The 25649-nt window shown below is 44.5% G+C and overlaps 1 protein-coding gene across 2 annotated transcripts in view; it reads left to right on the top strand.

The window, feature by feature from the left end:
* Nucleotides 1–212: 212 nt before the first annotated feature.
* The window catches only part of TMC2 (transmembrane channel like 2), a 57095-nt gene continuing 31658 nt past the window's right edge, over nucleotides 213–25649 (top strand). For both annotated transcript variants that reach the window (XM_006187143.3, XM_032461976.1), the window contains exons 1-7: nucleotides 213–753; nucleotides 1333–1380; nucleotides 6401–6707; nucleotides 9958–10110; nucleotides 17515–17605; nucleotides 22120–22201; nucleotides 22548–22654. In XM_006187143.3, the coding sequence (XP_006187205.2) occupies nucleotides 720–753; nucleotides 1333–1380; nucleotides 6401–6707; nucleotides 9958–10110; nucleotides 17515–17605; nucleotides 22120–22201; nucleotides 22548–22654 (822 nt within the window). In that variant the 5' untranslated portion in view covers nucleotides 213–719. The remainder of the gene's footprint in view (nucleotides 754–1332; nucleotides 1381–6400; nucleotides 6708–9957; nucleotides 10111–17514; nucleotides 17606–22119; nucleotides 22202–22547; nucleotides 22655–25649) is intronic.

Raw genomic sequence — 25649 nt, 5'->3', positions numbered from 1 at the left:
ACAATGTGATCCAGCGCTCTTGGAATGCCAGGGACGCCAGGTTAAGAACACGGCAGGCACACTGAGGGCTGTGATCACCTTCCAGAGGGTCCCTCTGAAAGTCTGGCTATGGTTTTCAAAGCAGCCGAATCTGCCTTTTTTGAAGCCGAGCAGCAGTGGGAAGAACAAGCGAGCAAACGATCTGGTGGTGGGAGAAGGAACAGTCCATCAGAGTGGGCTCAGGACTCAGACTGGGATGGATCCAAACCCCCACTGGTTGTCCTGGGAATCTGCATTTTAAACAGAAGCCCTGGTGATAACTTCCACAAACATCCTAGAACTTTCCTGGTGCCTGTCCCAACCAGAGACTCAAACCAGAAGGAGGGGCCCCGGGAGGCTCCTCGCACCTCCTCTGACTGGAGCGCAAGCGGCACCGTTGCTGGGAGGTGAGCCAGTAGCTTCTGGCCCCTCCAGGGCCCCTCCGGGTGTAAGTGATGCCTGAAACGTGAGGCCACACCGCCCCTTCGCAGGGAAACCTGAGCGGTGGAGTGTGCAGCCGGATTGAAGGGCTGGGAACCTACCGCCTCCATCCCTGCCTCTCTCCCAAACTTCACCCACCTCCACATTCAATCTCAAAGAAGCCAAGGAGCCCAGGAAAGGAGGCCAGCCACCATGAGGTCAGCAAACACCCCAGGCTGAAGGTGCCTGTGGATGAGCAAGCTTCGTGAGCCCTGCTGACCATGAGCCACCAGCTAAAGGGCCAAGGGGAGGAAGGTGAGTCCGCCCTCATCTCTGCAGGGTCCACTCACAGGGCTTCTGGACAGCAGAGGACCGGGAAGCAGATGGGGTCTTTTGAGGTACAAGGGTCTGTGTTTGAGAGCAAGGTCGGCCACTTGCTCAGTGAGCAACCTCAGTCTGGTTGTGCAACGTCTCCCTGCGTCATCCACAAGATGAAGGCAGCCACAGCCCCCTTGCAGGGCTGTCAGAGGGACTAAAAGACGCTCGTGTCTGTGTTAATGTTGAGAGCAGAGGCTGCCAGAACCTGCTGGGCTCCCTCAGCCTCCCGCAGTCCTGGTCAGCATCACCTTTCCTTAGCAATCCCCTCCACAGATTTCTCTGTCTGACTGTCTGTCTGTCTGTCTGGGGTTGTGGAGATGTTCTGACCTCATGACTCTCCAGGGTGTCAGAGGAAGGTCAGGATGAGGGGATCTGGAGCTCACTGAGTTAAACAGTTGGAGCCGGGTTCCCTCTGAGGCTCTGTAACCAGCTAGGGGTTCCCGCAGTGCTATGAGGGTGGTGCAGGGAGGGGACCCACCAGAGGTCAGCCGTTCATCCCTGTTCCGTCTCTTACAGCAGGAGGTGGCGTGAGGGGACGGGCGAGGAGCGGCTCTCCAGGCACAGGTGAGATAGGGGTGGGGTGTCCAGGGCGCCCTGCAGTCCAGCCACCGACCCAGGCTTGTCTTTCATCCTCCTGCCTCCCTCCCTCCCTCCCTTCATTGCGGAGAGGGGGCGAGTGCTGTTCAGAGAGGGCCTGCCCTCAGCCCCAAGTGTCAAGGGAGAGGCCCAGAGTTAGTGACACTGAGTTGAGCCTCAGGGAGCAGTGAACACTCACTCACCAGGCTGGGGGGCTGGGAAGCGGGTGGGCAGTGGAGCCAGGCTCACACTCAGACCACCTGACTCCCAAGGGCACACCCTCACCCTCCACAAAGTACTGGCAGTGATGGGTCACCTTCCCATCAGGAACATAGACACAGCCCTTCTGTGAGCCAGCTAGGGCTACCCGGAGTGGGTCACCAGCCCCTGGAGATGCTGAAGAGCCAGTGGAAGTCACAGGTGGAAGAGAAGACCCTCCGCTGCCTTCAGGAGGGTGAGAGCCACACCCATGGGTCGGGCATCCTGTGCTTTAGGTCAGGAGACGTGTGGTTACGGTGCTGTTTTCTCCTCCTCGCAGCCTAGCCAGGGCCCTGCTTGTAGGTGGAGAAGCAGAAATCTCAGGAGGTGATGGACTTCTTAGAGGGGAAGGCCGCTTGGAAGAGATCCTCCTGCCTCATTCTGAGGGGAAAGGCCTTGTCCTGACCCCCTATACTGGCACACAGTATGTGGAGGAACTGGCCCCAGGATCCAACCCATCTACCTCCGCTGCCAGTACCTTCTCTCTTGCACCCACTGCTCCCCCACTGCCAGGGCCTGAGCCTCTGGTGAGGCAACCCCATGACAGTGGGGACAGGGGGACCCAAGAGCAAGATGTGCAGAGGAGCCTGGCCTCTGGCAGGAGGGAGGCCATGGAAGCAGCACTGGAATCTGAGCACTCCTTCCTGCCCCCAGAGCTGCCTCATGGCCACTATCCCACCTCCCCACTCCTCCTGCCTCCCCATCCAGTCCTCATGTCTGTCCAGAGACATGGGAGCGAGTGCGAGAAAGTGCTCAGTGCCCCAGTGTGGCTGGACCAGGACCCGTCCTTGGGAAGGGTCAGTTCCCTTGGATGCCCAGGTCTCGTTCTCCATGTCCCATTTCCCTGTGGTCCTCCAGCTGCTGTCCCTTCTGCACCCAACCTGGCCCCACTCCGCCCCAGCTGAAGGCGCCAGCCTTGCGGAGGTCACCTGTGGGCAAATGGTTCTTGAGCAGGACTGAAATGGGAAGTCATTTTGCCTAAAACACAAACATTTCTCTACTGAAATGCACCACATACACTCCACCACCACCCCCCTGGCCATTTTCTCTTCCGCATAGAAAAAGAGGAAATGGGTCCAAATTTTCACTTCAGGTACACAAATGGTCAAGGGATGCAATGAAATTTTAAAAAATGGGAATCTATTGCATTAACTGAAGCCCAATTACATAAAGATTTCCATTTAAAATCTCCTCTGGATTTGCCTCTGAAGGACCTGATATCCTATTCCTCCAGCTTATGGTCTACAAGAAGAAAAAAATGTCTGAGGATACAAGGTTTGTTTCTCAAAATAATTACAATTTGTTCTTCCATTCATTGAAAAGGAGGATCAGAATTCCCCCTTCTCTTGTATTTCGGTGAGTGTGCTTAACCGTTAAGAGTTGGCTGGTAAGCCGGGCCTACTGGGCCTTCCAGCTTCTCTGTTTTCCTTTCAGCCTCTTTTCCCCTCTGAATTTTCTAACTTGAGTCAGATACATAAAAGCAAGGAGGTCTGTTTAGTGTAAGCGAGTGCATTCAGGTCTTGGAGGTCTTCCTAATGTGACAGCTGCCTTCCTAGCTCCTAAATTATGCATTATGTGGAGTCTGTTGAAAACTGACTATGAAAGAAAAACTTAGAAAGCAGCTAGCTTTCTGTGTAAAAGAGGCTTAGGGGAAGATTGAAGGGCAAATTCTGGCTTGCTCTCCACATTCCACATGAATTCTATTCTGTTGGGAAACAAGATTGCAACAGGAATTACAGCTTGGAAAAAATAAATGAGCCTCCAAGGTATGCCTACAGTGCTTGGACAAATACCTGGTACAGTTCGTTATGAAAAAGGAAATCATTTCTTAGCTGATCAGGGACACACAAGAGTTCAGAAGAGGATGCAAACATATATTGACTTTCTTATCCAGTCCTTTCAATCAATGTGGAGCTAGTCTTGGATGACCCAGAGACCCTTCTCCTTAATTTCTTGTCCATGCCCTCTGCTCCTCTGCCCTCTCTGAGAACCTGGCTCAGTCCTAGAGCTCTGCCTGGAGTCATAGCTGTGGGGATATACACTTTCTCACATTCACTCCCATGTCTTTGGAGAGAATGGATTTGTTTCTGGCCAAAGCCTCTCAGAGTATGGGGAAGAATAAACCCATCTTCCCCTGGCTAATACTGACCAGCTTCCTAACTTGGATGAGTTATTATTACACTTAAATAATTTGTTGTTGCACTGTCTTACCAAAAACCCTCTTCCCATAGGAGGTGAGAAGGAGGAGAGGTGAGGGCATGGGTGGGTAAGGGAAACCTGCCCCGCCATAATGCGATCGCCTATCTTTGAGTCTGTAACCAGCACTCAGTACTCTTCACTGTGTCTCATCAGACCCTGCAGTAATGGCAGCAATTGGAAACCAAAAAAGCTTTTCTGGGGTCCTTCCCACCCACTCACTGCCTGACCCTGCCCGACACCTGCTCACTGTACACCCCCACACTCTAGCTTCAGATCTCAGTTTAGATGTTTCTACCTCCAGAATATCTTCCTCAAATCTGGGTGAAGCCCACCACTGCGCTTCTTGGATCCTAGAACTGATCACACCCCCGTCTCTCCCACTAACTCAAAACTTGGTGACGGAAAGGATCTTGTTGGTGTCATTTACTGCTCTAGCCCTGTACCTTGAGCCGTGTCCAGTCAATGATCAACAGTGGTTTTGTACGGGTGAATGAGTTAGTGAATAAAAGGACAAATGCATCTCCTTTGAGTTTTTGGCCAACTCAGTCAGCCAGGCAGGCATCTTGTCAGTTTGAATATGCTACCAATATCCTAGCTTGAGATCCAAGGAGGGGATTTTGGCTAGTTTATCTTATCATTGAACCTCAAAGCTAACCCTGTTTGCTCAATCCAGAGTGCCCCAGCTTACATCACCCTTGCACAGATACTGTCTCAGTTGGACTTACCCACCATACTTTGAGATAGGTGCCTGTCAGTAGGTCGGGTTCCCTGGAAGCAGGGGCTGTGATGGGGATTCTCGTGCATGTGGTTTATCATGGGCAGCTCTCAGGAGACAAAGAGTGAGGGAAGCAGGACAACACAAGGGAAGGAGCTGAGCAAAGATGTGTGTTCATCCAGAGTCTAGCCTCTGCCTGATCCCACAGGGAGCTCTAGAGCACAAATGAACCACAGACTTGCTCCGCCTTGAGGCAGGAGGACTGGGCTTTTGTACCTCATAATAATTAGCAATTGGCTGTGGGCTGACTTGAAGAGAGGGCAAGGATGTAAACTCCCAGGCATTTCCCAGCAAGATGGTTTCCATCAACCACGGGCTCCCTTGGGAAGGAAGAAGCTGTGAGCTGTGAAAGCCAGCATCCATAGCTGCTAAGGGCGGATGCAGTGGCCAGGTAATGGGGGTCTGGGTAGACCACCAACAGCACATACCTGAGTACCCACAAGGATGCTGATTCAGAGAGAACAAGTAACCTGCCCAGAGTTACCCAGGTATTAACCAGCAGAACAGGACTCTGGCCCGAGACATCTAGGCTCTGAATCCCCAGCTCAGTTGCCCCAGTCCAACCCCACCTACTAGGGCCTTTGTTGAGTACACCCTATGAGCCAGACCCTTTATTCCTGTTTTTTAATTAACCCTCCCAACTGTGTAGGGAAATAGGGGCTACTGGAGCCATTTTACAGTGCAGAAAAGTTGTAATTTATCTGTGGTCACAGGTTAAATAGATGATAGAACTGATATTTTCATGCAGACCAGCCTAGCTCCAAACCTGTATTCTTTTTACCAGTAAAGAGATCTTACTGAGTGTCAGAGTAATGGCATCTGTTCTTGGGGGGAGGGTGTAGCTCAGCAGTAAAAGTGCATGCCTAGCATGCACAAGGTCCTGGATTCAAACCCCAGTACCTCCGTTAAAATAAATAAGTAAATATATAAACTTAGTTACCTCCTCCCCAAAACAAACAAAACCAATAAAAAAAAAAAATGACATCTGTTCTCAAATGTCAGTCACTGCCATGTTCATTAACGCGCTAATGGAGCATTAACACCCCCATGTTAGGAGATGAACTGAGACTCAGGGAGGTTAAGTGACTTGCTCAAAGACACCCAGCTAGTAAGTGGTGCAAAGGTTGGTTATTAATACCAGAACCTGGTTACAATTTTTCCTACATTTAATTTATAAATGCCTGTATAGGATAGTTGTGCTTAAACTAGCGGTTGGGCAAGCTCTTGGGGAAATTTCATGCTGTAGAGTAGATTCTGCTCAGCCAGGCCATTTGTCAATGCTGTGAAGTCATGATTTAAAACAACAACAACGTTCAGGCAGCGCTGAGGGCCAGGACGGGAACTGACTCTGCTGCACTCACCTCCTGTCCTTTCCCTTATGCCCAGGCGGGGAGTGAGGGGAACAGAGCCAGCCAGGGCCCTTCCTGTCTCAGGGGTCCAGCCTTACCAAACAGAGGCCTGTGCTTGGCCTTGGCCCTGAGGATCAGGAGACAACTCTGCTCTGACCCCAAGGGACTGCACCCCCAAGAAGAGGAAAGCAGATGCCTAGGTCTCTACCCGAGGTTTACGGGAGAGTGTGAGAGTGCCAGCCGGTCAGAGGAAGGAGACAACTTTGATCCATACCAGAGGCTGTGTCTGAAAGAAGTGGCCTTTGGAACCAATAAGCTCCAGGAAGCATCCTGGACACCTGATTTCTCATAGCAGAGGGTAGGGGGGTGGTGTTTTCCTGGAGTCAAGGCCTGCGCAGCCAGGACTGTTCATTCCCTGCCCCTGCAGGTGACAGGTCCAGGAAGAGACCCTCGAGGAAGCAGACTTACAAAGCCGAGGATGCACCGGGCAGGTGTGGAGCCCAGCCTGGCCAGAAGGAGCGGGCTGGGGGCAGCCCGAGGCCGGGGTCTCCCCGGAGGAAACAGGCAGAGCGCAGGGGACGCCAAGAGCAGCTGGGGGAGCGGGAGCGGCGAAGCGCAGCAGAGAGGACCAGCGAAGGGAGGAGGAAGAGGGATAGGACGGCTTCCCTCAGGGAGCAGAGAGCACCCCCAAAGAAGGAAAATGAAGCGATGTGGAAGCAGCTGAAGAAACACAGGTGTGTTGTGACCCGGATTCAGGCGCGTTTCAGTCTGCCCTCTCCCTCTACCCTCAGCCTTGCTCCCTTCCTTGATCTCAGCTAGATGTCCTCTCCCTAGTGAAGGGATGGCCCCTGCTGTCTCCTCCTGCCTCTCTTTGCCCCTGCCTTTGCTCCAGCCCAGCTCTCTGCGTCTGGTCTGCAAGGAACCGGGATGAGGATCACAGCCATCCCCAGGGGAGTGGCCACTGGCACTGCCAACTCAAACCCCTCCTATAGTGTAGGTGCAAGCAGGGGCTCCGAGTGGGGAGGTGACATGGCAGCAGGATGGGACAAGATCCCAGTCATCCTGAATTTCAGCTGCTGACACACCAGTAGCTCTTGTTGAGAGCAGAGAGAAATTAACAAAATGAATTCAGAAATCATCACGATTTCCCACTCTGATCTGTGTCCTCTTCTGTGAAATGTGGCTTTGCTCTAGAAGACCTTCAAGAGTTCCACCAGCTCTGAAATTCTAAGATTTGGGGGTTTGATTTATTTGCTGTGTTTCCTTTGTTCCATTAGCATTCTCACACGGGTGGTGGACAGAGCCAGTTTATGGAATCAGTTGGGATTTTAATTTCATTTTTTGCTACTAATTTTGATGGGACATCTCCCTCTCTTTGCCTCCCTTTTTCACTTCACTCACTTCTCAGGCTGTTTTAAGAATCCCTATTGATAATAGGCAGGGAGGCTTTTGAAACAGTTGGAAACAATTTGAAACAGTTGAAGAGTTTTGAAACCAGGATTGTGCTGAAGAGTTGGTGCTCCTCCCACTGGGTTCTAACAGACTTTCTTTGCCTGCATCCTCATTCAGGTGTCCCACCAGACTTCTCTAACTTCACAGAGAGGAAATTGAGGCCCTCAGAAGGAGCCACTGGTTTCTTCCGTCACCCATGCCAGCCACCCCTGGCCCAGTTAGGGCCTTTGTCTACTATCTGGTTGTCCTTGGACATGAGCTAACAGGGTAAAGGATGTGCGGTGTCCTTAGCAACTGAAGGAGAACTTGAATGCATCACTGATGGGTCCTGGAGTATCCTGAATTTTAGAGGGAGGCTATCCCATCCAAAACAGACCACAGGTGTCTGGATGCCAGATACAAAATGGCCTTTGTGTCATTTTCAGCTGAGTGCCCTGGCAGGACAGAGAAAGATGAAGAATGCCCAGTCCTGTTCCCCTTATGCTGACAGTCTAGCAGGGGAAATAGAACAGGGCATCAGCTGTCATAAGACAAAGCAGAACGCAGTGTGTAAATGAGAAAGGATTTGATGAGTGTGTGTTGTTGGGGGATGGGGCATCAGGGTTCCTCCACAGAGAAGGAAAGCATTTCAATAAGGCTTGGAAGCACAGGTGGAGTTAGGACAAGCAATGGGAAGGAAGACTATGCAGACTCAAAGGCAGATCTCCTAGGGTGTGCAGGAGATAAGACAAAAAGTCCCTGTGCTCCAGGCTTTCCAGCGCTCAAGGGCTAAGGCCCCCTCCTCTTCACTTCCCTCCTATGATCTCTCCTTTGCTTCTCAGGAGTTAATGAGAAGCTAAATCTCACAGAGGCTGCTGCAAACTGGTCTGTAAAACCTGCGATAACCAAAGCCCACATCCTGATATTTCCATGTAGGAAACTTGCCAAGTTAAAGACTTCCCAGGCAGAACCCTTCTCCAGCTCTTCCCTCACCACCCATCAGCTGCTGCCAACTCAGCTGAGAGTCACTGTTTTTGAGTGAAGGAGGCTGTGAGCAGCACAAACAAGAACTTGGATTTTGCAGCATCTGAGTACACACTCTTGTCTGTGAGATGGCGAGGGTCATCACACCGTCCAGCTGGGCGTTCTCTGCAGCTGTGTTGTCCAGTACACTAGCCACTAGCCACATGCTGGGCACTTGAAATGTGGCTGGTGTAACTGAGGAACTGAATTTCTTTTCTTTTTATTTATTTTTATTTTTTAGTGAAGTGTAGTTGACTTACCACATCAGTTTCAGGGGTACAGCAAAGTGATTCAGTTATACACATACACACAAATATATATACATATATTTTCAGATTCTTTTCCATTGTGGAACTGAATTTCTAATTCAATTTAATTTTAATTCAGTGTTAATACCACTGACTTAACCCAAGAGCTAGTGAATTTACTTAACTTGAACAGACAAATGTAGTTCTGAAAATGATTTAACTTTCAAGCCAAAGCATTTCTTCTTAAAAAAAAAAAAAAACTAATTTTGTCAATACAGAATGCGAAAGTCCAAGGAAAATGATACTCTGTTACTTGACTCATTTATCAGGAAACTTAAGCATGTCTAAAACAATGTGGGTATGTGAATCTACTCTTTCAACTACATATATTATGAAATCTAAATACAGATTAAATATGTTCGGTGAAAATTTCACGTCTGATGACATCTGCTGTGAGGACAAGTCGAACGTCGGATTTTTAAGACAGTACAGAAAGAATGTAAAATATCTCGTTAGTAATTTTTACATTGACTACATGTTGAAATTATAATTTTAAATATATTGGGTTAAATGGAATGTATTATTGGTAGGGAGAGTACAGCTCAGTTGTAGAGCGTGTGCTTAGCATGCATGAGGTCCTGGATTCAATCCCCAATACCTCCCTCCATTAAAATAAATGAATAAAAATAAATAAACCTAATTACTTGCCCCTCCCTCCAAAAAAACACACACACAAATTTTTGTCTGTTTCACATTGTTTATTTAACAATAGGTAATAAGAAATCAAATTTAACAGTCTGTACAGTGATCCAAACTTCATATTTATAAGTAATCAGCTTTAATTGCATGATTTACAAGTTGAGGATTTTTGCTTTCTATTTTCAAGAACAAAAAAAATTTTAATGAAATGTATTTTAAAATTAATTTTACCCACATCCTTTTATCATTTTAATATGGCTACTAGAATTTTTTAAATTAAAATACATGGCTCATATTTATTTCCATCAGGCAGCCCTGCACTGGGGTGTGTTGTGTTGGGAGGACCAGAGAAATGGAGATTGGGGAGGCAGCCCTGGCGGTGCCTTGGGCTGCAGGACAGAGTGGTGGCCTCCTCTGCCAGGAGGTGGGAGTTGAGCAGGGCAGGCCTGTGCAGGTGGTCAGAGCCGGGAGCGTGGGGAGCATGGCCCACCTGTCTTGCTGTGGGCTCCTCGCATCCCACAGAACACCTGAGGACCCTTGCCTCCTCCTCACTTTCCTCTGCTCCTCCCTGCCTCTGCTCCAGGTCTTCCTCCTCAGCCTCCAGTGCCTCTTGTGGGGAGTCTCTGTCTGAGGAGGAACTGGCCCGGATTCTGGAGCAGGTGGAAGACAAGAAGAAGCTCATTGCCACCATGCGGAGCAAGCCCTGGCCCATGGCGAGGAAGCTGGCGGAGCTCAGGTGAGCGGGTGTGGTCTGCCAGGGCCTCTCCACGTTCAGAAGGCTCAGCTCCGCTGATGGGCATGGGAGTCCCTTCCTCCTCTCCACCCCAAGAGGGCTTGACAAGAAGCGGGATTCACCCTCCCGCCCTGCTTTGGTCCCCCACCCCGTCCCCGACACAGCACAGCGCTGAGAGGGGTGCCCATAGAGCCAGGCCTGTTGGCCAGCGACAAGGATCTTGGCCCTCTGGCAACGCCCCACCCCTCACTGCCTGGCCAGCTCTTCTGTCCCAAGTTCTACCTCATCTGGTGGCTTCTGTGCCTCCCTCATAACCCAGCAGAGATGCCTCCTTCGGGGGGGGCTTTCTGTGACCCCCACCTCAACAAGTTCAGACCTCTCGTGTTCTTCAAGCACCACAGTCTCTCCATGTGTCACACACTCACGTGCAGCGTGGAGAGCAGGGAGAGGGTCTGTCTTAGCTACGCTTGTGTCTCAAATACCTACGTGGGGCCAAGCTTGCAGTGATGCTGCATGAGTACCGTCTGGCCCCGTACCCTCGCCCCAACTCCTATTTTCAACTCAGCCGCTTCCCTGGTTTCCGTAAGACAGGCCGGCACACCAAGCATTTTATAGCTCACGTCCCTGCTGTACTTTGGAGAGAAGGGCAGGAAGTTTTTACTTAAAAAGTCCCATCCAACGCTACCAACTTCCTCCAAGTCCCACCTCAGTCTTTCTACCACAAGTTTGGGGTGACACCCCCTTCCTCCTTCCTTCTGGATAAAGCCATTTTCCCTGGCTCCTCCACACCTGAGTTGCCTCATTGCTCAAGTCAAACGCCTCGCCCTTTATCACATAGAACAGTTTGGCTGCCATATTTTGACATTCAGCCTCACTGTTTGTGCACAAGAGGCCCAGCAGAGATGCCGGCTGCGCAAACACAGTGCAGACCCTGGCAAGGAGCCTGGTAAACAGACCTTACTCCACTGCCCTGCAAATGTTTGCGTTTTCTCCAACTCTGCTGCAGGAAGAAATGGCTCCGTGCAGTGCCCTCCAGGCCAGCGCTGACCAGCAAAACTTTCTCTGATGATGGAAGCGTTCTAAATCTGCACTAATAGCGCAGCCGCCAGTCACATGTAGCTAGTGAGCACTTGGCAAGTGGTCAGTGCAACTGAGAGATGGAATATTTGTTTTATTTTAATTTATTTCAATTTAAATCATCACCTGTGGCTGGTGGCTGCAGTTTGGGCAGTAAGGACAGCTGCAGGCAGTGGGCTGTCTGCCTTCCCACCTCTCTTTTCCTGAGTCTCTTCTTCCTGATCCCCCAGGGCTGGGTTCTTCCTCCTTCCATCTGTCACTCTGACAGAACCTCACCCCCACTCAGGTGTCACCTGAACACATCTTTTATTAACAGTGGAAAAAGAGCAACCTTGATGCTTATGGAAATGAGATCTCCAGCTGGCTGGAAGTCTTAGGGACCATGAAAATCCCTGAGGGCCATTCAGCTGGCCAGAGAAGTCTGACGTCTCCTCCTGGCCTGCGGGGCTGAGTTCCTGCTCTGGGTGGGAGTGGGAAGTGGCCAAGGCCTGAGATGTTGAAAAGACTCTTGTCTCTCTCATTGGAGCAGGGCTCCCTGACAGACAGTGATCTCTTCCCGCCAGGCCTCCCTCTTTCCTCTTCCCTCTTACAAGACTCCCTATCCCAGACTCAAGTCTCGGGCTCTCCAGCCTCTGGGTCTTCACCCCAGCAATGCCGCTGCCAGCCCACCTGGCCACTTCCTAATACACCCTGTGACACTCAGGCCACGTGTCCCCTCTGCAGGCAAGTCCCCATTGCCCCTCCCTGCATTCAGACTGAGTTAGTTACTGCCTCTCTGATCCCCAAGGCGCTGCCCCTCACTTGCCTAGATGCTCTTGTGTGCAGAGCTGTGTCTTACTCATCTTTTACTATTCTTTCTTTTTTTACCTATCACCAGCATTTGCTGAGCGCTCCCGTTATGCCAGGAACTGTTCTGGGTGCTATATGTGTAACAATTCATTTCATCCTCATAGTCACCCGGTGATGTAGGTGCTGTCGTTATTGCCTCCATTTTCCTGATGAGCAAACTGAGACACAGAGCAGTCTAGTAATTTGCCCAAGGTCACACAGTGAGTTAAGTGGAATTCTGGCTCCAGAACCTGCACTCTTAAATTGTAATTGCCTCTCTAGAATTACTAGACATTCTAGAATACACCTCTTTGTCTACTGTATGATTTCCTCTTCTGGCAGTAAAGTCTTCAACTGCAGATAGCATCCCCAGACTATATCATTTTTTAGAAGTGACGGTATGGGAACCCCAGTCTCTGGCCCACTCAGGCAGCTGGTTGACCTCAGCATAGGTGTTGTAGACAATCAAAGGAGGATGTTAAGGTATAAAAAGCAACAGCAGTGAACTGGGGCAGGCCTGCATTCACACCTCTACCATATCTGGGTGGCTTTGGCTGGCTTTTGAATCCCCCTCAGGCTGCTTTCCTTCCCTTAACCTCCCCAAGCCTCCCATCCCTCATTTGTTAAAGTAGGAATAATAATAATATCTCCTTTGCAGACTTGTTCTGACAAATTCAAAATATTTATTTACGTGCCCAGCATATAGTATGCAATCAATAAATAGTAGTCATTGCTATTATTAAAGCATGAACATCTTTTGTGCCAGACACCATGCTGAGCTCTGAGAGGAGGATGGTAAGCAAATATGAATCAGAGAAGACATCATTAATGTCCACATTAGTAATGACACAAGGCAGGCTGTGATGTTGGCAGAAGAACCTCTAATGCCCATGAGTTAGGGATATTTGCTTTAATCATAGAATTAACCAGGTGTGTCCCTCAGCTTTGTCAGAAACCTGATGTGTTAGAAAACTACCCAAAATGCTTGCTTCCTTCAGAGAGATCTGAAGAATTCTACTTCCAGGAAGATGGAGTGGACATACTTCTCCATCTTCTTCCCACTAAGTACACCCTAAACCCTGGATAGTGTATGTAAAGCAAAAATTAGAAACTCGGAATGGTGGAGAGAAGAAGGCAGACTGGCTAAGGACCTCAGGGCCAAAGAATGACAGGGCATTGGGTTCCAGATTTCCTTTTTGCCTTATGTATCCAGACTGGATAATGGAGAAGCTGGCAGCCCCAAAATGCCAACAGACACAGACAAAAACAATTCAAGAAAAGTTTGCTCTCTCTAGCCGAAGGACCAGGAAAAGGACAGCCTGGCAAGGCGGAAAACTTGTAGACAATAACAACCCTATTCCAGCCAAACACCACAAGCAAAAGAGCAGCCCTAGTTCCACCCCAGCAGCAAAAGCCAAGTGGGGAAGCCTAGCTTTCCTCCATGCCAGGCTGTAACATGGTGCCCACAATGCTTCCACCAAGGTGCTGAAGAAGGCCAAGTGGGGAGCAGAGACTTTCATCCCTACTGGGCAGTAATGAACCCTCCCTCTCCCCATGGTATCAGTGGAGGCTGCATGGGGAATCTAAACTTTCACCACCAGCTGGCAGTTACAAGGTATCCCTTCCAGCCAGGATGATGTGAGCCTGAACTCCCATCCGTGGTGGGAGCCTGAACTCCCAGCTCTGCTCAGTAGTAACAAGGAGCTCCGGCCCAGCCCCAGGTGTCAAAGGAGGCCAATAATAATAATAATCTGGACTTCCACCTGGAAGTAACCAGGCAGCAACCCCCTTCAGCTACTAGAGTGGTGTTGGTGGAGTCCTGCTTAAACACAGGATTTAAATACGATCCAGAGCTTCATAATGTAATATCTCAAATGTCCAGGCTTCAACTGAAAAATCACTCATCATACCAAGAACCAGGAAGATCTCAAACTGAATAACAAAAGATAATCAACAGATGCTAACATCAAGATGACACAGATGTTAGAATTATCTGACAAAGATTTTAAAGAAACCATCATAAACAGATTTCAGTAAGCAATTATGAACATGTGAAACAAATGAAGAAATAGAACATCTCAGAAAATGAAAACATATAAAGAAGAACAACTGGAAATTTTAGAAGTAAAAAATATAGTAACTAAAATTTTTAAAAACTCAGTGAATGGGCTCAACAGCAGAATTCAGAGAACAGAGCAGAGAATCCATGAAGGTGAAGGTAGAACAAGAAGAATCACCCAATCTGAACTACAGAGAGAAAAAAGTGAACAGAGCCTCAGATACATGTGGGATTATACTAAATGTTCTAACATTAGTGTCTCCTCCAAATCCGTTGTCCTCGATATGAAAGGAAAAAAGGAGTCTTAAAAGAAAAGAAGAAAGAGAGTGGGGCTGAAAAAGTCTTCAAAGATATAATGACTGAAAATTTCTCAAATTTGGCAAAACAGAAAGCTAAACAAAACCCAAACAGGATAAACCCAAAATAATCCATGTTCATACACATCATGGTCAAATTTCTGAGTACTTACAAGCAGTCAGAGAGCAACAATGCATTACTATGGAAGAAAAACAATTAGAATGACAAATTTCTCATCAGAAGCCATGGAGGGCAGAAGGTGTTGACACAATTCTTCAAGTGCTAAATGAAAAGAATTGTCAGCCCAGAACTCTATATCCAGGAAAAATATCCTTCAAAAATAAAGGAGAGGTGGGGAGGGTACAGTTCAGTGGTAGAGCTCATGCTTAGCATGCACAAGGTCCTGGGTTCAATCCCCAGTACCTCCATTTAAAAAAAAAAAAAAAAGGCTATACAAATAGATACACTCAAAAGTGCTTTAGATGAAACAAAATGGAGTCCTAAAAATGTTCAAGAAACCCACAGAAAAGCAGGAAAAAAAGGAAAGCAAAAATGGAAAACATAACAGAAACCAAGAAATAAAATGACAGGTTTAAACCATAATATATATATAATTACATCAAATGTTAGTGATCTAAATACATCAGTTAAAAGACAGAGATTGGCAGAGTGGATTTAAAAGATGATCCAACTATATGCAGTCTATAAGTAACTCACTTTAATACAATGTATGTGTGCTGAGAGTAAAAGGATGACAGAAAGTATACTACGCAAACATTAGCCGAAAGGAAGTAGAAGAAGCTCTGTAAATATCAGATAAAGTCAACTTCAGAGTAAAGAAATTACCAGGAAAGAGAGGGACACTACATAATGATAAAAGGACCAATCCACCAAGAAAACAGGATAATCCTACACACATACGCACCAAAGAGATCAGTGGCTTGGATTCTACAGTGTATTAATTTTCCAGTGCTATGTAACAAGTTACCCCAAAAGTTAGTAGTTCAAAACAATAATAAACATTTATTATCTTTTATTGTTCAGAAATTCAGGAGCCGCTTAACTGGGCATTTCTGGCTTGGGGTCTCTCATAAGGTTGAGTCAAGATGTTGGTCAGGGCTTCAGCCTTCAGAGGATGGGGCTGGTGAATCCACTTCCAAGGTTGCTTACATGGATGAAAAGTTGGTTCTGGTTCTTAGCAGGGGGCTCAGGCCTCTCCATAGGCTGCTTAAGTGTCTGCCTAACAAGGCAGCTGGCTTTCCCCAAAAGAGGGGGATTTCAAAGGGAAAGCCACAAAACCCTTTATGTCCTAATCTCAGAAGTCAGAAACTATTGCTTCTACCATTTTCTAATCATTGGAAGCAAATCATTAAGTCTGGCCCACATTCAAGGGGAGAAGAATTCAGTTCTACATTTTAAAGGGAGGAATGTCAGATAATTTGCTAACATAGTTTAAAACCACCACATATGGGAAGCCAGGCAAACTAAGTTAACCTCAGCTGCCCTCAGATTGATTCAGTGACGTCCCTAGAGCAGATGCCGTGGCCTGGCTGATCTGAATTTCCACTTAGAGTGAGCTCAACATCTGTTTGATCCTTGTCTCCACAACTGAAAAATAAAAACTGCTTCGGGACAAAGGAAAACAACAGACCAGCATAGCCCACATAACCTTCAACCTCCAGCCACCTCCAGCCACCTCCAGCCACCTCCTTTTGGCCACCTGTGTTTTCTGCCTTTATCCAGATGTCTTCTGGAACTCAGGCTGGCCAATACACTCTCCCAGCATTCTGCATGGGACAGCAAAGCTCTGTAAGGATGCCACCAGATGCAAGCTGCCCTGTGTCTATTTTTACCTCTGCTTCTCAAAATTAAGTGTGATTTTGAATCTGATCTCCTTCACGGTGAGGGGGAGGTTTTGGAGGTATATAGTCTCTCTGAGAGATGCTCTAGGTCAACTTCAGAGTGTTCCCTCGTCCAGGCAAGTTGGGGAGCAGAGGGCTCCTCACATCAGCCCCCTGGGCTAGTACAGAACCTTATCAGCTGCTCAGTCCTGGAGCTGCTGTTTTCCCAGAAGGGGACGGGTGACTGCCTGCTAAGAGAAATCACTGAGCTCACCTCACACACATTTACATAATTAAGTCTCATAACATTATCCCCATTTTTAGATGAAAACTCTGCCACTCCAAAAGGCACAGAATCCTGCCTGGGTCTCTCTGGCACTAAAGCCACACAATACACCCCTTCTCTCCCAGCAGTAATCGCTGGCCACCCCAACTGTGTCTCCCCAACTGCTATTTGGGCCACTTTATTGACAAGAATATTTAATAGACAAACCCATCCACATATCTCTCCTGCAATCTTACTTGGATGTTCCCTTACTCATCCAACGTTCATGTACTCAACGAATATCTCCTGAATGCTGTATTTGTTTTTTACTGCTGTTCTAACAAATTACCACAAGCTTAACAGTTTAAGACAATATTCACTTATTAGCTCACAATTGTGCCAGTCAGAAGTCCAGCATGGCGCAGCTGGATTCTCCGCTCAGGGTCTCCCCAGGCTAAAATCAAGATATGGGAAGGCTGTGGTTCCCTCCCATGTGGGACTTGAGGTCCTCTTCCAGGTTCCCTGGCCTTGGACAGAATTCATTTTTTCTCTCTTGCCTTCCATGTGGTGTCCTCCAGAGGGGCCCCAGCAACAGAGGGTGGAGAATACTCTTTCTTCTAATTTCGCTGATTTCCCCATCTGCCACATCTCTCTCTGTCCCTCCTGCCTTCCTCGTCTTAGTTTCTAAGGACTCACATGATTGCATGGGCCCTTCCAGATATCCAGATAATCTCCCTAAAGTCAGTAATATTAATTACATCTGCAAAGTCCCTTTTCCCTTTCATAGGTGTACCGCCAGGGGGCAAAGGTCATGGGAACCAAAATTCTGCCTACGGTGCCTACCGTGTACCAATCACTATTCTTGGCTTTTGGGAAACTTCAGTGGACAAAACAGACAAAATGCCCCACCTTCGTGGAACTTACACTCTAACTAGGGATGTAAAACCCTTAGGGCTTTCAGCCACATACACATCCTCAGAGTTCAGATATCTTTTGCTTGGGTGTTAATTGAATTCCTGCCTTTTTCCCCCCCTAACCAGGGAGGCCCAAGAATTTGTGGAGAAGTATGAAGGAGCCTTGGGAAAGGGGAAAGGCAAGCGACTCTACGCCTGTAGGATGCTGATGGCTAAGGTGTGTGGTGCAGAGCCCGCAAACCTGTGGGAGGACTTGCTCAGCTCCTGAACTTGGGTGACATCCCAGGCCCCTACCCTGATTCACTGTTTGTGTTCGGCTTCCCCAGAATCCTGAGCGTGAGGTCCAGTCAGCCATTCTGATTTGTCCAGGAGTAGAAACCAACTGTATCCTGTCCATGTCTCTATACACATCTGTAGGGGGCGTCAATATACTTGAGACTTGTTTCCTCTCCAGGGAAGAACTAAACTCACAAAATCAGTGATGCTGAATCCACTGGGATCTTATTTTCCAGTCCCCCAAATCAAGACTCATTGACTCGGTGGAGACCAAGAAGGGCTATGGTGTCGTCTGAATCATACAGACGATAAACTGTGGTGTTGACAGGGCATAGGGACAGCTCTGCTGTGTTGAGTTATGTCATAACCTGGTCTTCTGATGGAGGCTCGGGTAATGTTCTCTGATTGGACATTTATTGTGGAACTTACTGAATTAGCCTTCCTTTACCTACTGATTTGAAAAACTATCATTTTCATTCACTTAATCCTTGCATAGCGCCTGTTTTAGAGCTTTTATTGAACTCATCATTTCAGCTGTTAATTCTGTGCCTCATAGGGCTAGCTTCCTCTTTTTACCTTTGTTTTTCAAAAATATATTGGCCAGTCTTGCCTACGTTTTCATATGCATTTGTTTTATTTTGTTTGCATTCTTTTTTCCCCCCATATGCATTTGTAAAATCACTTTGGCAATTTCCAGTTATATCCCATTGAGATTTTTATTGGAAATTTTTTTAAATCCTTGATTTAATTTGGGAAAACTTAGCTATACAATATTTAGTCTTTACATCTAAGAATACCATACATTTCTCAAGACTTATTTTTACATCCTTCAGCAAAATTTGTCATTTTTCTTTATAGAGACCTTTTCCATGTCTTATGTTTATTTCTACAAAGTTTATGTTTAGTTGCTTTTGTAAATGGGATCATTTTCTGTTTATTTAATAACTAGATATTGCTGGCATGTAGGAAAGCTATATATTTGTGTATTAATTTTTTTTTTTAATGGAGATACCCGGGATTGAACCCAGAACCTCCTGCATGCTAAGCATGTGCTCTGCCACTGAGCTATACCCACCCCCACCCCCGTGTATTAATTTTTAAATCTGGTTCCTCCCTTGTACTCCCTTATTAGTGCTAATAATTTTCATCTGATTGTGGATATAAAGATGCTTCTTCTTGGGTTCTTCTAAATCATTCCTATCCTAAAGTGTGAGTTAACAATCCTAGGACAGTTTCAAATGATGATGGTGATCACAGGTCTCTGCTTTTCCATCACTTTAATGAAAATGACTCTAGTGTTTCACTTTAAGTAGATGGGAGTTTCTGCCTTGAAACAGATCTCCTTTCTCACTTCCATTTCATTGGAAATAGATGTTAGATTTGATCAAATACTTTTCCCTTCTCTTAGTAAACTTACTTTTATTTCTGGAATAACCTTAGTCATAATCCATTATTTTTAACTCCACAGGCATGTCTGATTTTTCAGTATTTTATGATTTTTACATAAATTTTCATAAGATTGATCTGAATTTATGTGTGCACATGCATGTACACATGCTGTCTTGGCAAATTTTAATACTAGGGCTACACTTGCTTTATAACATTAAATAAATAGCATTATCTCCTTTTTATGCTGTAAATCAGTTTCTAGAGCATGATCATTCTTTTTTTGGAAATCCAAATGATGACACCCTTAAAACTGTATAGATCAGGAAGCATTTTTATAGAATATCTTGGTAATTTTTAAAATATTTTTCCTGTTTTGAATATTGGCTTATTCAAGTTTTAACTTTTTTGGGGAGCCATCTTAATATTTTATATTCTTCCCCAAACTTGATCATTTCATCAAGATTTTCATATGTATTAACAGAAAGTTGTATATGGTAGTTCCACAGTTTGTGTAAGTTACATTCTATATATGTTAAGTTTGAATCCTTATTATTCCTAATATTACTTTTTCTCCCTTTTCTGTTACAGTTGCCTGACAACTATCTATGAGTCATTTTGTTAATTTTATCTTAAAACCATTTACCACTGAACTGCACACTCAGATCTTTTTTTTTCCAATTGAAGAATGTGTGCTTCAAATATATCTGATAAATGATTCTGTTCAATCATGTTTCAATTCAAATGTATCTAGCTTCTTTGTTAGGAAAAGGATGGCTGCCAAGCCTCCGTTCTTTGTGTTTACTTTCCCTCATTGTTTTTAATTCTTTGCTTTCTCTCTCTTTGCATTCTCAGAAATTTCTCAAGTTTATTCTCAATATCATTGAATCAATTTTCTTCTGTCTCAAAGTGTCATGTTAATTTTCATTCTATTACTGAACTTTTAGCAATCTTGTAATCAGTCCTTCCATACTTTACCTGTGTTCTTTTTAAAATCTCTGGTTGCTATCCTTTACTCTAGAAGCCATATTTCTTGTATCCTACTAAGAATTTAGTTATGTTTCCTACAGGAAATGCTTTCCAAAAATCTCAAAGAATGTTGTCCCTTTTTCCTTGTTCTGCCATACTATTTCTCAGATTTCCCTAGTTGTTTTTAGTTATTCAGATCCAGATTTCATCCACAGACAGGATGTGCCCGTGTCTCCTTCGACCACTGTTTGAACTCTTCTTTCCTACATACAGCTGAAGAGCAAGACAGCTCAGAACCCAGTCCCAGGGCAGCAGCTACCACCTCAGCAGCTTGAGGAAAGGAGTCAGGGTCTTCCCCTACCCACACCCCAGCTCAGTTTTCTGATTCCCTGAACCAATGAAAGATGAGCGTTTCAATGCAGAGCTTCCTCCAGGCCTCTCTCTGCTTCTGCCCTGCCTGCCTCCAGGCATCACTTTCCAGGCTGAGATGCCCACAGCCTTGAGGGGCTGTCAAGTAGGTTGCCAAGTGACCAACTGGCAGACGACGTCTCCAGGGACCTCACTTAGCAACTTTCGTTACTCCATTGGTCCTCAGCCTTGCAAGGATATATTTTTTACTGATTTTATCAGCACCCTGATAGGTGATCTGTCTCTCAGGGGAGAACTCACATTATTAAAGCTTATGAGACTGATAAAACCAGATACCAGATTCTTAATTTATAAGGAGAAATAACTGATGCAAGAATTGAAAATTTTTAAGTCCATGTCAACAGTGCCTTTTATTTTTGATAGTAGAGTTAGTTATACGGGAAGCTAAACCATAATCCCAATTCCAATTTTTTAATTTGCAATGAAAAAATCACTGTCATAAAACCCAAAATACTCACAGCCCAGGTGATGGGCAAATGCTTTCCTTACAGACAGACCTATAGAAGAGGCCAAATAAGCCAAAGCTGGGTTTTAAGCACAGAAATGGAACTTGGAAAGGGAGAGGAAGCAATGGGACTGGAGTGCCCAGTGTCCGCCATCTGCCATTCCCTACGTCCGTTCCTGCCTTAGGGATATCCTGCCATTATTATCAACCAGCCTTTTGCTTATGGGCCCCTCTGCTCCTTGGCATCTGTGAGTATATCTCTCTTCTGCCAGGTGGCTCTACCTTCCTTATATAGTAATTATCTGATCATGATATAGTCAAAGCCTTCAGGTCTGGAAGCCCACCTGTTTCCTTTGGATAAATTTTTCCTTTTATTCTTTAGTGAATTTACGAAGGCAAATATCATTTCCTTTATGAACAAATTCTTTTGAGACCTTTGCAATAATAGAAACTGATCTTAGGATTTTTCCCTACTTCCTCTTTGCCTGCTGTTTTCTATGAGTTGTTTTTTTTTTTTTTTCAATTCCAAATGGATTTATTCCCAGAGGGTGGGGCTGTTGGAAAGCAGCCCCTTGAAGAGTTGACAGATTTTCACCCAGCTAGCAGGCAGGCAAGCTACTCAGGTTTCTAATTAGTACAAACTGAGTGTCAGAGCTGGAGCAGACCACAGAAATGGGCATAATGCCTTCCTAACTTCTTTTAGAAAAAAAAGCAGATTGTAGTTTCACCAGGAAAGAATGGGAAACCATAGGCTGACATCTCTTTATCACTTCCATCAACCTTGGAGTTTAGCAATAATTCCTGTCAGATTAAGGCACTTGGCTCTCTGCCAAATGTGGATGTAGGAGTTGTAAGATTTCTTTTTTCCCTTGAATTTTTGCTTTAAGATGAAGGAAGTTACTATCAGAGGTTGTTAAGCCAATTTGATCCCCCCAAATCAGAAATTGTATGCAGAATTCCTAAGTTCATGTATAAACTGTCCAAACCTGAAATTTTATCGGCACTGTAGACAAATGCAGGGTATTGTGTTGCCCTGGGTTTTCTCTTATTCACATCTGACTTTGGAAAGTGGAGATGTGAGCATCCACTTCTGGCAGCCTGGGCTCAGCAGCTCACACGTCGACCTCATGTTGACACATCAACATCTACGTGCGCCTCCATCCTCCCCCCTCCAGGCCCCAAGGCAGCATGTCAATGAACTGAGGGTGTTGCCTGTTTAATTTCAGAAATGGGCCAAGTTTAAAAGAGACTTTGATAATTTCAAGACTCAGTGTATTCCCTGGGAAATGAAGATCAAGGACATTGAAAGTGAGTATTTTGATGTCGCTGTGTTTAGTTGGTTTGCTGAAGGGTTTTCCAAGGGTTTGGACTGTGTTCTTGACCAACTGATTAGATTATGTCATAGGTTCTGTTGTATCAGAAGAAAAAACGGGCTTTGGACTAGTCAGACCAAAATTTAAATTATGCTTCTCCACTTTCTGATTGTAGGAACTTGGGTAGATAGGTTAAGGTTATTCACCTGAAAAGAAAACGGAGGTCAGGGTGTGCATTCCACAGACAGATGTGAAAATCGAATCCATCACACACACAAAGTGCTTGGCAGTGTTAACATCCCCCTCTGCCACCTTTACAACCCCCATCTCTCTCTCTTCAGGTCACTTTGGTTCTTCAGTGGCATCATATTTCATCTTTCTCCGATGGATGTATGGGGTTAACCTCGTCCTTTTTGGCTTAATATTTGGTCTAGTCATAATCCCAGAGGTAAGAAAAGAACTGCCTATATCTTTGGATAGTGTTGAGGCTTATTTATCATGACCACCATTTTCTTTTATATTTATCAAATACTCTGTTTTACAAAGAATCCATCATTCATTTTAAGTTCTATCCTCACATCAATTGTCTTGTTAGTGCAGTACAAATAATAGAACCAAAATATTTGTGTTTCTGAATTAACCAGTGGACCCTACATTTTTCTACCTTTAATTTCACTTTTAGATTAGTGGAGAATTCTTATCTCAGTGAGGCCTTTTTTTTAAATTTTACTCTAAAAAAAAAAAAAGAGAGGGATAGAATGCATTATGTAATAATGTATTACCACCCTGCCAAAAAACCTCTTGCATTTGAATAGCACTCCTCACTATCCTCCCAGATATAATCTTATGCATGTAGGTAGGTCCTTACCTACAGATGAGTAATTGACAGGCAAAAAAAAGGCTAAGTGACTTTTGCAAATTTACACAGGAAATTTGTGGTGAATGAGATCCCAGATTTCCACAGTGTTGGCCTGGAGCATTTTCCAAGGGTGCCTGTGGTCCACCAGCACTAGGGCACAGTAATTCCTATAGTCCTGCCTGAGCCACTTGGCCCTGGTGCTGGCAAGAAGAAATCTCTCCTTACCTCTAGCCCTTGACCAGCAGTGATCAGACTTTGTCCCTAAATTTTTGCCTTTATCAGAATATCATGTAAATAGAACCACACAGTATGTAGCATTTTGTGTCTGGCCTCTTTCATTTAGCACGAGGTCTTTGAGATTCATCCATGTTGTTGCATGTATCAATGATTTGTCCTTTTTATCACTGAGTAATATTCCATTGTATGGATGTACCATCGTTTGTTATCTATTCACCAGTCTATGGACATTTGGGTTGTTTCCAACAACCCAAGTGGGGCTATGATAACTAAAGGTACTATAAACATTCACATTCATGTATCTTTATCATGTATCTTAATCATGTATCTTAATTTTCTATTTCATTAATTTCTTTCTTGGTAATTTCTCTGGGTTTGTATTAGTTATCTATTACTATGTAACAAAAATACCACAAAATTTTGCTGAAAAAAATTTATTATCTCAGTTTCTGTAAATTGGGAGAGGCTTATCCAAGGTGGTATGAAGGCCAGGTGATGCTGTTTCTTAAGCTAGGTAGTGAATACACAGTAGTTAATTTTCTTTTCATTATGATCAAATGTACACATGTTTTATATATACTATTTTATATACAATCTATTCCCCAATATGAATATAAATTTTAAATCAAACAAAAAAGAATAGGAGGGAATTACCTAAAAATGATTAAGCTATAAATTTAAAAACAGAAATAATGTTACATTAAATGATGAAATACTAAAGCCTGTGTTAGTAAAAATCAAGAGAAATATGGAGTGCCCCATCCTAGTACTCCTCAACATTATTCTGAAATTTCTACCTAACACAATAAGTCAAAAAAAATAAATTTACACATTTTATACAAAAAATACAAAATTCTTTTAGTTTTGAGGTGATATTATTGTATACCCAAAAAACGCTAAGGAGTCTACCAAAAGTTTCTTGAAGAAGAAAGAGTATATTGAGAAGAAGAGTATATTGAGATGGCTGGAGTTTTTTTAAACATTAACAGCATTTTCTACACATTCAATATCCAGTTTGAAATTAAATTTTAAAATTTTGCCCTCACAATAGTAATAAATCTATAAAATAACTAGTAATAAATTTAACAAATTAGAAGATTTCTATGAGGAACACTATAAAGTATTGCAGGAAAAAAATATGACCAAATAAACAGGAGGATACATTCTTTGAAGGGAAAACAATATCATTTAAAAAAAATCAATCCTTTCTAAATCAATATGTAAATTTAATACAATTCTGATTTTATCTACTTATATATTGACATAAAGTTGATTTACAATGTTGTGTTAGTTTCTGGTGTACAGCATAGAGATTCAGCTATACGTATGTGTGTATATATATACACACACACACATATATATACATATACACACACACATACACACACACACATTCTTTTTCATATTCTTCTCCATTATGGTTTATTACAAGCTCTTGAATATAGCTCCCTGTGCTATGCAGTAGGACCTTGTTGTTTATCTATTTTATATACAGTAGTTTGTATCTGCTAATCCCAAACTCCTAATTTACCCCTCCACCACCACTTTTGCCCTTTGGTAATCATAAGTTTGTTTTCAATGTCTGTGAATCTGTTTCTGTTTTGTAAATAAATTCATTTGTGTCATGTTTTAGATTCCACATATAAATGATACCATATGGTATTTGTCTTTCTCTTCCTGACTTATTTCACTTAGTATGGTAATCTCTAGGTCCATCCATGTTGCTGCAAATGACATTATTTCATTCTTTTTATAAATGAGTAGTATTCCATTGTGTATATATACCAGTATCTTCTGTATCAATTCATCTGTTGATGGACACTTAGATTGCTTCCATGTCTTGGCTGTTGTAAATGGTGCTGCTATGAACACTGAGGTGCATGTATCTTTTCGAATTATAGTTTTCTCCAGATATATGCCCAGGAGTGGGATTGCTGGATCATATGGTAGGACTCTAATTTTGTTTTTTAAGGAACCTCCATACTGTTTTCCATAGTGGCTTCACCAATTTACATTCCCACTAACAGTGTAGGGCAGTTCCCTTTTCTCCACACCCTCTCCAGCATTTGTTATTTGTAGACTTTTTAATGATGGCCATCCTAACCAGTGTGAGGTGGTACCTATTGTAGTTTTAATTTGCATTTCTCTAATAATTAATGATATTGAACATCTTTTCATGTATCTCTTGGCCATCTGTATGTCTTCTTTTGAGAAATGTCTATTTAGGTCTTCTGCCTATTTTTTTATTGTTTTTTTTTGTTGTTGTTGTTGTTGTTATTGAGTTATATGAACTGTTTGTATACTTGAAGAGTTAAGCCCTTGTCTGTCACATCATTTGCAAGTATTT

This window comes from Camelus ferus, chromosome 19 (genome assembly GCF_009834535.1).
Source record: "Camelus ferus isolate YT-003-E chromosome 19, BCGSAC_Cfer_1.0, whole genome shotgun sequence".
Lineage (NCBI taxonomy): Eukaryota > Metazoa > Chordata > Mammalia > Artiodactyla > Camelidae > Camelus > Camelus ferus.
Note: the sequence above shows the minus strand (reverse complement) of the source record. Positions and strands in the feature narration are given on the sequence as shown.